The following is an 11,076-nucleotide window of genomic DNA, read 5'->3' as shown; positions in this document are numbered from 1 at the left end:
TGCAGGACACGGACATATTTCTCCCGTCAAATAACGTCTAATACATAAGAAAATGCATTTATGCTGCCTTAATGTGTGTAGGTTGAAGATGTAGGATCACAGAGTTCGTGGTTTGAGAGAAGAGTGGCTGGATTGGATCAGCGGTTCTGAGGTTGACCTTGAAGGCCGGAGCAAAGCTGCAGTTTCTTCTTTCAAATCCACAGAAACACACAGAAAATAAGCGTGAGAGGGAAACCCAGCACACAAACACTCCAGCTGGTCTTTATTAAACCCACACCAGAGTGAACGGACGGGGGGGGGAACAACAGACAGGATAGTGAAACAAACCTGGATTCAGTCTCTCTAACTGACTAAAATTCAGACACGCAAAGTCATGCCTCATATCAACAGAGACTGTCTGGTTCTCTTGAGTGTTAAAACAAAGGAGTTTCAAACGCAGGGGGCCATGCGTGTGGTAAGGTGGCCCTCTTGTGGTTAAGAGTAATCATAGCACTTTCACCCAAGCCTCGCCTCGTGAAGTTGAAGTAAAAAGTGAAGTGAAAAGTAATTACTTCGGAAAAGTAGCCCTATAGATATCCCAAATTTCTACTTAAGTAAGGTAACGAAGTATTTGTATTCGTTACTTGACAACTCTGCAAGACATTTAGAAAACGTCCTGCTCGTCAGACTTGAGGCCCACCATCTCACCCATGGATGATGTATCTGCCCAAATCCCTCCACACAATGCAAAGACAAGTAATGCCCTTCTCATCCAAGGGAGAGAAACAACGGTTTAAATGGTATTTTAAAGTCGCATTAATTGCTTTACCTGAAATGTAGAAATCGGATTTAACTGCTGCCTTTCTGATGAGCGCTGCCAGGTGTTATTTCTTGGCTCTGGTTTTCCCCGCAACACACGTGATAAACTGGGCACACGTGCTCATACGTATACATCAAATCTCAACTGACTGCAAAACCCTAAAAGTCATTCGGTGACACCGGTTGGACCAAACTGAGAAGCAAGTCCCGGCGCAGTTACGTGTGTGTGTGTGTGTGCATATGGATGTACGGGCTGTAGTGTCTGTCCTGTGCGGAACACCTGGGGACAGATTGCAGGTTCACATGGCCCAAGACATCTTTAGCCCCCTCGAAACGACAGCACCACCTACCTGACTGGATTCAGGGACTGATTTATCAGGCGTGTTGGTCTCCCAGTATGTGCAGGACATTAACTGGGCCTCAGTCCGACAGTGAGGACACACGAGACACACCTTCACCATCAATACTGCACAAACGTGCAGTACACGCTCCTTACTTTTCTAATGAATCCAGACGTAAATATTACTGGACACTATAACCCCAAAATCGTGATCTGATTATAACTATACACACATCCACTAACCTAATTATTATTGCAGTAACGTTACCCCAGATTAATGTAAATCAGTAAGACACACTAGCAATGTGAGTCACATTTACAACAGGCGTTAACCCGTAGTACAGCAGGAGGCCCAAACTACGGGTGCCATTAAAATTGAGCAATGTGGCCAATTACATTAATACCAAGATTTCTAGCTTAATCAACGATAAAATGGTACAAGTATACCCCTTATGTATCGTTTTATTTTTGACCATAAGTTAACACTTTAGTTACAGGCTAGTTTAAAAAAAGCACAGGAAACAAGGTATCAATGTATTTTCTTTATTGAGGAAACTGTTCACTAAAAAAATAAACAAAATTAAACACTAGCGATGTAAAAGCATCTACTACTGCCCATCAGTGGACAGCAAGAATCTAAAATTGCCTGAGTTTCACCCCTAATTCCAAAATTTGCAATTTACCAGACTGCTCCTGTGGACTCCATGCCAAAAGACAGCTCCAGTACGTTCCTCCAATGCGAGTGAAAATATCATGGGCCAAAATGTGGAGTAAACTTCCAAAATGAAAAGGTGGGTGGGATAAAAATGAGAAATAAACGCTTGGTCTTATATCCTACGATCCTGGAGATTGATCCTGCTCCGTCTCCATCACCCCCTATCCTAACGTCCTTACCATCTGCTCCCAATGAGCCGTCATCCACTGAGCCACTCCAGCCCAAACCTTAAAATACCAGCAAAACCAAGAAGAGGTAAACAGTTAGAAACACTGAGAATCTTTCCCATAATGCATGCAAATTATCTTTGTCGTCATTATTGCAAACCATGCTCTCCCTCCAACGCTGTAGGTCTGAAGTTTGTACGTGTCCTCACTGAACTTCTGACCAAAAGGTAATTAAGAGTGTAAAAGTACAGAATAACACCAACACACCTAAACTGAACTGAGCTCAGCTACATCTACCAGCTGCTTCAGACAGAAATGAAGCACAAAACCCATTAAATCAGCTGGTAAAGCATTAAATGTGAAGGGTTACACCGCTCAAATTCGATATGTAGCTCAAAGGGATTCAGCAGTCCTTTATTACAAAGTGTCAGATCATCTTTCTTCTGAAATGACTATAGGAAGACAGGGTAAAATACATGTTGTTACCCACTCATGAAAGACATCACATTTACAAAAATATTGAGAGGCATTAAGCAACTTTGTTTGGTCAACAAGTTTCATTTTGTATTCAAAAAAAGAAAAAAAAAGAAAAAGTAAAAAAAGGGACAAAAGAAAGGTGAGAAGGGAATGTGGGTGAGCAGTCCGTTAAAATGCACTCTTAAAAGAAGCAGGTCACGAGCAGGGGGCGTGGGGGGAGGGACAGGGCGGGTAACCACACTCAGAAGACCAAGTCTCACTGGGGATACGGGAGAAAGACTAAAACTAATACTCAAACGAAGGATGGGGATTTGTATATATAAAAAAAACAGCTCCACCAAAAATGGGAGTTGAAGAAACCAAAAGCAGCACGGGTGAGGAGGCACCAGCAGGGGGCGTTAGACCACGTGCGGCGGGCTTTAGGACCGCGAGCGCGAGTGGCTGTGGCGGGGGGAGTATTGTGGCGAGCTCCGGCCACGCCGTGGCGAGTAGCTGCGGCTGCGGTTACTACGGCTGCGGTTACTACGGCTGCGGTTACTACGGCTGCGGCTCCTGCTGCGACTCCTGGACCTGGACCTTCCGTAGCTGGGACTGCGAGGACCGTCCACCTTCACACGGATGTACGCCGTCTCCCCCTGACGGGCACAAACAAACCAACAGAGCTTCTCTGAGCACACAGGACAAGCAGCACCTACAGGACAAACACACTTACCAACTGTTATTCACCCCCCCACCCCCCTTACAGTCAACAGCCCTGCAGTACATGCAGACAACCAGCACCTCAATCAGCAGCAGTACGGTGTGCATGACAATGGAACAGATGTAATATCGTTGCAGAGCTATTTGAAACAGTCTGGTCATTATAAGCGCACTAGCTAATGAAATGGGCCCAATTCAAACCCTAATTCAATGTAAATGTGCAATTCAATGGGACCACAATGTACCGAAATCAAGTCCCAAAGCCAGAATACACTACACCCCGATTCAAACGGCGAGCCTACCTCATGTGATCTGAATTTAGTGTTATCCAGCTTTCTCACAGCGTACGTCATGTCCTCCTTGCGCACAAACTCCACCACTCCAGTCCCATCTCGGAAAACGTCGGCATAACATACATCACCTGCTTCACGCATGTGATCCTTCAGGTCCTGCCAGCTGCCACTGGGTGGGAGACCTGCAAGACCCCCGTAAGAACACACATGTACTCACCATCCACCAAAACTAATATCAGACTACTGAACCACTGCTGAAAGGAGCGTGTCCTGTAAATGTACATGTGTTATTTCACAGCCCAGCAGCTGCACCAACCACAGTAATACTGACCTGAGACAATCACTCTGTACTCGGAGCGTCTGGACGGAGGTCCGTATCTGCCCCTGGGAGCCCCGGGCCCCCCTCCGAACCCCCCCCTGCCCATCCCACGGCCACTCCGGGGGAACTCCACGCGGAGCCGGTACCCGTCGTAGTCGTAGCCGTCACGGGCGTACACGGCGTCCTCCGCGTCCCTGCAAGAGATTTCACAGCGTCTGAACTCACACGAACGGTGTGGAGGTGACTGAATTAGTCACGGTGCGCCTTAAATCCTCGACTCGTCCAAACTTAAACCACCTCGACTAAGTTAAACTTGATCTTAGACCAGAGCACGAAACTCACCCCGTTAATAACCAATGTAAACGGTTAGCTTAGCATAACCACACAGGAGTTAGCAACACCAGCTAACCGACGCTGGCGCCAATTCCCGTTACCCAGGCGCTCATATTAGTTTATATCATATTTACTTGATAAAAACATCGACTAGTAACGTCGTTAAATCATCTTAAATCATCAAATTGTGTCACACACGCAGAAGATTGTTAAAAACAGACCGAGCACGCGCGCTCGCGCCTCGCGGGGCCTTTCACACGAACACGCGCCGTGAGCGGCTCGCGCTGCCGCCGCAGAGAGGCTCAAAAATCACAAAAAAAAAAAAAAAACAAATAAAACAACAAAACACCAAAAAAACATCAAAACGCGCCACAACGCCACCACCACGAGCCCAAACTCGCGCGCTCACGGTAGCCGGTCGCCTCAGTAACGGGGCGCGATGCTAAGCTAAGGCTAACCGCTAGCCAAGCGCGCGGCGCGAGCGCGAGGCGGGGGCGCGAGCTCACCTGGGGTCCTCGAACTCGACGAAGGCGAAGGGCGGCCCGCCGCGCCGGTTCTTCAGGTCGATGTCGCGGATGGCGCCGTACTTGTAGAACACGTCCTCCACGTCCTTGGTGCGGATGTCGGGCGGCAGGTTCCCCACGTAGATCCGGCAGTCGTTGCTGCCGGCAGGGCCGCGGATCACGCCACCGGACATCGTGAGGAGAGCGCGTGCGTTTTTTCTGCGTGGCGGGAACAAAATAAAAACAAAAAACAAAAAAAAACACGTTAGTCGCGGGAGTTTCACGTGCCGCGCGCGCGCCGAATTAAACGTTCGTAAGGTGAACCGCGCGCCGAGTACCTCGCAGCAGACGGACGGTACCGCGCGAACTGTTTCGTCCAGAGAGCCGCACGACCGGAACGTGGCCCCTCGCGCCGACTTTATGCGCGTGCGCTTCCTCCTCGGTAAGAGCGCGCGTCGCCGGCGCGCATGAATTCCGGAAATCGCGGGAACGTCGTTTGACGTATCAGCCGCATCCGAGACACGAACTAGTCCGCGTAGCCTCTCCTGTGTTGCAGGTGCGTGTTGACGCCTCTGGTCCGTGTAAGCGTTTAATTTAAGCCTGTAAATATACTCTTTACTTTCATTTATACACTCATCTTAACGTAGATCGTTCACGTGTCATTGTTAACTCCTGCTTTTTCAAATGTACATGAACCCAGACATCATATATTATTGATCATTCTGTAATTCCATCCATTAAATAATAGAAAATCATTTTCACAAACCTTTTTGTGGAACAACTGGCGTGGAAAATTACAGGTCACATTATCCAGTGCCTTTGACATGGCCTATTTATAAAAACGTAACACAAGTAAAGCTGGCTGGTTCACTCAGGGGGTCTGAGGTTAACAGGTTTGACAGGTGAACAGAAATACTAATTTATGGAAAAAATATGCAGTAAACAATCTGGAAAATCGCTGAATGTCAATATGGCTGCTAAATGTAAAGATAAGGCTTGTTGATGTGTTTTTAATAGTCTGCATGTAATTTGTATGTAATATGACCATACATAGTCAGTTTGGACAGATCAGACTACAGACACTGGTAAAATTACTTCACAATTTTTAATTAATTATTACTACTATACTATGTATTAACAACCACAGAATGGACCAAATTTTATCAAAGTTAGTTGAGTAAGGGAGTCACATTATTTTCACAATTTATTATGTTATAAGTTTACAATAATTTCTCTGTTTTGTCACTGGATACCAACAATACTCACCCAAAGTACACAGTTAACAGACACTGTAACTTAATGTCAGTAAGTTCAATTCATGATGCACAGTCCAGCTGAAAGGCTTCTGACCAAACTACAGTGTGAACAGGACAAACTACACAATAGCAAGTTAGCCCCCTAAATCTTCCTAACATTTCTAATAAGAAAGTTTTTTTTTTAACAACAAACCAAATAAAATGTACAACATATATTATTACATTTATTTGTTATCTATATGGCATTCATTCTATATTTGGATGGACATATTACAAATTCATCCAGCAGTGGGAACAGGAGTCTGAGATACAGGGGGAGGGGCAGATACAGGGGGAGGGTCAGATACAGGGGGAGGGCAGATACAGGGCAGGTGGGGGCAGATACAGGGGGAGGGGCAGATACAGGAGGAGGGGCAGATATGTACCTGACGTTCATCTAATTTCTATGGCAGTGGCAGAGACAGTGGCAGTGGAGTTGGCTCTATCTGAGGGAGGGTCAGGGGTCAGGGGCGTTTCAGTAAGCGTAGCTGGAGAGGTAGTGGCAGAGCCCCGTGGTCCCACTGCCCTCCTCGTCACTGCAGTATTTCCCCTGGGACGCCAAGCTGTTGATCTGAAGGAAGAAGGAAAATGTAGAAAAAAGCTGAAAAAGTAGAAAACTAGAAAAAAGGCTTGTTCACATATGTTGGAGGGACAGCATGTATTAATCAACATATCAGCTGCAATATCTGCATAGAAGTATTAACTTGAAGAAGTACAGTTCAGAAGTACAACTCTCTTTGGCCATCCAAACACTTACTGTCACTGTCAAGTTAATCAGTTGTGTATTAACTCGTAAGACTGGACTCGTGAGACTGGACTCGTGAGACTGGACTGCTGCCCTGTGGCTCACCGGGGGCTGTTTAAAAAAATATTTTTCTGTACAATTTTATTTACCTTAATGCACATCCTATATTTTACTATTTATATGGGGAGGGGTGTGTTATACTCACCTCTGCGTGGGGTGGGCGTGGCCCTACATAGGGAGGGGCGTTATACTCACCTCTGCGTGGGGAGGGTGTGGCCCTACATGAGGAGGGGCGTGTTATACTCACCTTTGCATGGGGTGGGCGTGGCCCTACATGGGGAGGGGCGTGTTATCCTCACCTCTGCGTGGGGTGGGCGTGGCCCTACATGGGGAGGGGCGTGTTATACTCACCTCTGCGTGGGGAGGGTGTGGCCCTACATGGGGAGGGGCGTGTTATACTCATCTCTGCGTGGGGAGGGTGTGGCCCTACATGGGGAGGGGCGTGTTATCCTCACCTTTGCGTGGGGTGGGCGTGGCCCTACATGGGGAGGGGCGTGTTATCCTCACCTCTGCGTGGGGTGGGCGTGGCCCTACATGGGGAGGGGCGTGTTATACTCACCTCTGCGTGGGGTGGGCGTGGCCCTACATGGGGAGGGGCGTGTTATACTCACTTCTGCGTGGGGTGGGCGTGGCCCTACATGGGGAGGGGCGTGTTATACTCACCTCTGCGTGGGGTGGGCGTGGCCCTACATGGGGAGGGGCGTGTTATACTCACCTCTGCGTGGGGTGGGCGTGGCCCTACATGGGGAGGGGCGTGTTATACTCACCTCTGCGTGGGGTGGGCGTGGCCCTACATGGGGAGGGGCGTGTTATACTCACCTCTGCGTGGGGTGGGCGTGGCCCTACATGGGGAGGGGCGTGTTATACTCACCTCTGCGTGGGGTGGGCGTGGCCCTACATGGGGAGGGGCGTGTTATACTCACCTCTGCGTGGGGTGGGCGTGGCCCTACATGGGGAGGGGCGTGTTATACTCACCTCTGCGCGTTTGATGAACTCCTCGGTGGCAGCACGCTGGTTCTCTCTGTTGCCACGCCAGGCCTTCAGCGCAGACGCCTGCAGGGCTCGGCCAAAGGAGAAGGTGAGGGACCAGGGCTTCACCAGGGGGCAGCTGCTGATGGCACTCAGGTTGAGGGAGGCTTCTTCTTCACTTTGACCTCCAGAGAGGAAGGTCACTCCTGAAATAAGCAGGTTCACAGCATAATTATACACTATAGAACAATCATTCTAAATGCTAAACCAGAGAATGAGAGGAAGTAGCCACACCCATGAGAGTGAGGTAGCCACACCCATGAGAGTGAGGTAGCCACACCCATGAGAGTGAGGTAGCCACACCCATGACAGTGAGTTAACCACACCCATGACAGTGAAGTAGCCACACCCATGAGAGTGAGGTAGCCACACCCATGAGAGTGAGGTAGCCACACCCATGACAGTGAGTTAACCACACTCATGACAGTGAGGTAATCACACCCATAACAGTGAGATAGCCACACCCATGACAGTGAGGTAGCCACACCCATGACAGTGAGGTAGCCACACCCATGACAGTGAGATGACCACACCCATGACAGTGAGGTAGCCACACCCATGACAGTGAGATGACCACACCCATGACAGTGAGGTAATCACACCTGTGACTGCAGGAGGTACGGTGCGACGCAATGCAGTTACGGTCGCCATGGCGACCTCTTCAGCGCTGTACTTGGTGAGACAGGCGTGTCCGGGTGTCACCATGTTGGGCTTAAGCAGCGTACCTTCTAGATACACATGATGATCAAACATGGCCTTGTACACCGCAGAGAGGACCTGGAGTACACACACACACACACACACACACATATACACATATACACACACACACACCACACACACATATACACACACACATACACATATACACACACACACAAACACACGCACACACACACACACATATACACACACACACACACACACACACACACACACACACACACACACATATACACATATACATATATACACACACCACACACATATACACACACCACACACATATACACACACACATATACACACACACCACACACACATATACACACACACACGCACACACACACACACACACACACACACACACACACACACAGATGCAGCACACATATACACACACACACACACACACACACACACACACATGGCCACTGTAACTGCCTGTCACTTCTGCTGTGTAGACTCAAGAAAACAAAAGATGGACACCAACCTGCTCTGTAACAAACTGGCAGCGTTTGAGATCGTGATCTCCGTCGGGCAGGATCTCCGGCTCCACAATAGGGACAATCCCATGCTGGAAGAGAACGACTCGTCATTCTTCACGTCTCCACAGCTCGTGTGAGGGACTCCAATTAAGCCAAAGGTACGCTGGAGTCCTCCCTCACCTGCTGGCACACGCTGGCGTAACGTGCCATGACTCGGGCGTTTTCTGTGATGCACAGCTGAGAGGGAGTCGACTCGTTGATCCTCATCACACAGCGCCACTTTGCGAAATCGGCTCCGTCCTTTTTATACTGAGCGCACCTCTCTGAGAGCCCGTCTAGCCCTGCAAACAGCGCCGGCTTCAGCAACACTGACCACAAACCAGAGCCAACGAGGCAGGCTTGTAATGTGAGTACATCTTAGCTAAAGCCATGACTCTGATGGGGAGTGTCTGGTTCACCTTGTGTAGTGGTCTCGCCATTAGTTCCTGGCAGAGGAACCACTCCTTTATCAACCTGTGTGGGGGAGGTGGAGATTTATTTAACTTTAACCTTCATATATAGGGCTATAGGGCTGAATATTTGTTCACACTATAACCCCTCGAATCAGTTTGATTAATATTTCATTGATCTGTCTGCACTTTGCAGGTTAGTTGAACAGGAAACTATTCCTAACATCAGATAATTTGTAAAAACATTATTGTCTAGTCTGATAGGAGAGACCATACCTTGATTCCAACTGTGATGCCTTTGTCTTTGATCAGTTTGACAAAAGGGACACCGTCGTCGGAGCTCTGGTACAGTGTTTCGTGGAAGAAGATAACCCCACCGATGCAGCTGTTGATGCGATCGTCGGCGGTGAAGAGAACCTGGCGATAGAGCCTGCGGTTCTCCTCCGTGTTCTCCACCCCGATCTGGTTCAGCCGCTTTCCCATGCTGCCTGCGGGAACGTTCACACACACCCACAGCTGTCAGGAGCCCGGCAGCCCTGCGGGAGCAGGTGGAGACCCCTCACCCAGGCTGCAGTGGAGTGAGAGGCTGCACGCACCCACGGACTCGTCCGCTGCCAGGATGCCTTTCCCAGGAGCCACGATGCGCAGTGCGATCTCATGTAGCTCCTTCCTCTGCTCGGCGGTAAGTGTAGCGAACTGGTGACTCATTGTACAGGTCGACCGTAAGCTCAGGTCAGCGCGCCAACTCTGACATAAAAGAGACGTAAAAATGTTTCCAACATGGGGCTGATGGGGGTGAACACACAACACTCACTGTGAAGCCGAATACACAAATGAAAAATCGAAACACAAATCTAGAGACCAATATAGATGACCCACAATATTCACTTTCTCTGAAAACATTCTGAGATTTCAAAATAGATGTTAAATGGTTAAAATACAGCACTTCTGGTAAAATACATCAATGGAATAATTCACAAAGTTGTGCTGGATCCATGAAGCGCTCCCTCCCACACCAGCACCAAGCAGCCCTCATGATGATGGCTACTTTTACTTCACTTCTTGTACTCAATTCATCTGCTAAAACATCTGAAAAGAAGCGTCCAAATTTAACTCCAGTTATCTGGATGCCATGTTGCTTCTGAAGGACGTTGCAAATGAAACAGGGTTTACTCACGAGTTCGGAGACGGAGCAGCAGATCTGAGACTCACAGGCGTGTGGCGGTGTGGGACTGTCTGACAGCAACACTGGCCCACTTCTTTATGATGGTGATGTCCCCGAGGACCCTGACACCTGTAAGGGCGGGGCATCACGTCATGACCCCATTATGTTTTGGGTAAAGGGTCGGGGGTCATCGCTGTTGTTCTCTACAGTGATGCGGACGGCTGGATTAGCGCAGTGGGACAGTGCAGACGCACCTGCTGCACTAAATCAACCATCTCAAAAAGAGAAGTGACAGCTACAGGAATGTGCCCTGATCTACACGACTACAAATCAATCTACGCCTGACACTTAATTCCTAATAATAGCATAATTAGATTTAAATTGCTTCATGCAAATTCAAAAACTTTCTAGGCAGTTGGAGCTCATGCTGGCTAAACACCCACAGGGACATATGTGTGTGTGTGTGTGTATGTGTGTGTGT

General features: G+C 48.6%; 2 protein-coding genes across 2 annotated transcripts; both read right to left on the bottom strand.

The window, feature by feature from the left end:
* Positions 1–1,667: 1,667 nt before the first annotated feature.
* srsf1a (serine and arginine rich splicing factor 1a) lies at positions 1,668–5,140 on the bottom strand. The gene is made up of 5 exons (XM_076976264.1): positions 4,983–5,140; positions 4,648–4,863; positions 3,821–4,002; positions 3,499–3,671; positions 1,668–3,132 (listed from the first exon to the last, which is right to left on the bottom strand). The coding sequence occupies exons 2-5, from the start codon at positions 4,836–4,838 to the stop codon at positions 2,917–2,919; spliced, it is 762 nt and encodes a 253-aa protein (XP_076832379.1). The 5' UTR covers positions 4,839–4,863; positions 4,983–5,140; the 3' UTR covers positions 1,668–2,916.
* A 606-nt stretch (positions 5,141–5,746) lies between these two features.
* aldoca (aldolase C, fructose-bisphosphate, a) lies at positions 5,747–10,742 on the bottom strand. Its single transcript, XM_076976263.1, has 9 exons — positions 10,608–10,742; positions 10,027–10,177; positions 9,707–9,918; positions 9,440–9,494; positions 9,162–9,322; positions 8,987–9,070; positions 8,376–8,550; positions 7,720–7,919; positions 5,747–6,510 (listed from the first exon to the last, which is right to left on the bottom strand). The coding sequence occupies exons 2-9, from the start codon at positions 10,136–10,138 to the stop codon at positions 6,415–6,417; spliced, it is 1,095 nt and encodes a 364-aa protein (XP_076832378.1). The 5' UTR covers positions 10,139–10,177; positions 10,608–10,742; the 3' UTR covers positions 5,747–6,414.
* Positions 10,743–11,076: the final 334 nt, after the last annotated feature.

The sequence above is a fragment of the Brachyhypopomus gauderio genome, chromosome 16 (genome assembly GCF_052324685.1).
Source record: "Brachyhypopomus gauderio isolate BG-103 chromosome 16, BGAUD_0.2, whole genome shotgun sequence".
Taxonomy (NCBI): Eukaryota; Metazoa; Chordata; class Actinopteri; order Gymnotiformes; family Hypopomidae; genus Brachyhypopomus; species Brachyhypopomus gauderio.
The sequence above is the reverse complement of the archived record's forward strand: the minus strand, read 5'-3'. Positions and strand labels throughout refer to the sequence as shown.

Excerpts from the sequence above, each read along its gene's own strand:
- aldoca (XM_076976263.1), bottom strand. The coding sequence starts at position 10,138 with ATGAGTCACCAGTTCGCTACACTTACCGCCGAGCAGAGGAAGGAGCTA. Across the intron at positions 9,323-9,439 it reads TGGCGAGACCACTACACAAG|GGCTAGACGGGCTCTCAGAG; the intron begins GTGAACCAGACA and ends CGCTGTTTGCAG. Across the intron at positions 8,551-8,986 it reads GCCAGTTTGTTACAGAGCAG|GTCCTCTCTGCGGTGTACAA; the intron begins GTTGGTGTCCAT and ends TGTGTACTCCAG.
- srsf1a (XM_076976264.1), bottom strand. The coding sequence starts at position 4,838 with ATGTCCGGTGGCGTGATCCGCGGCCCTGCCGGCAGCAACGACTGCCGG. Across the intron at positions 4,003-4,647 it reads GTCGAGTTCGAGGACCCCAG|GGACGCGGAGGACGCCGTGT; the intron begins GTGAGCTCGCGC and ends AATCTCTTGCAG. Across the intron at positions 3,133-3,498 it reads CTAAATTCAGATCACATGAG|GGGGAGACGGCGTACATCCG; the intron begins GTAGGCTCGCCG and ends TGTGCCCGTCAG.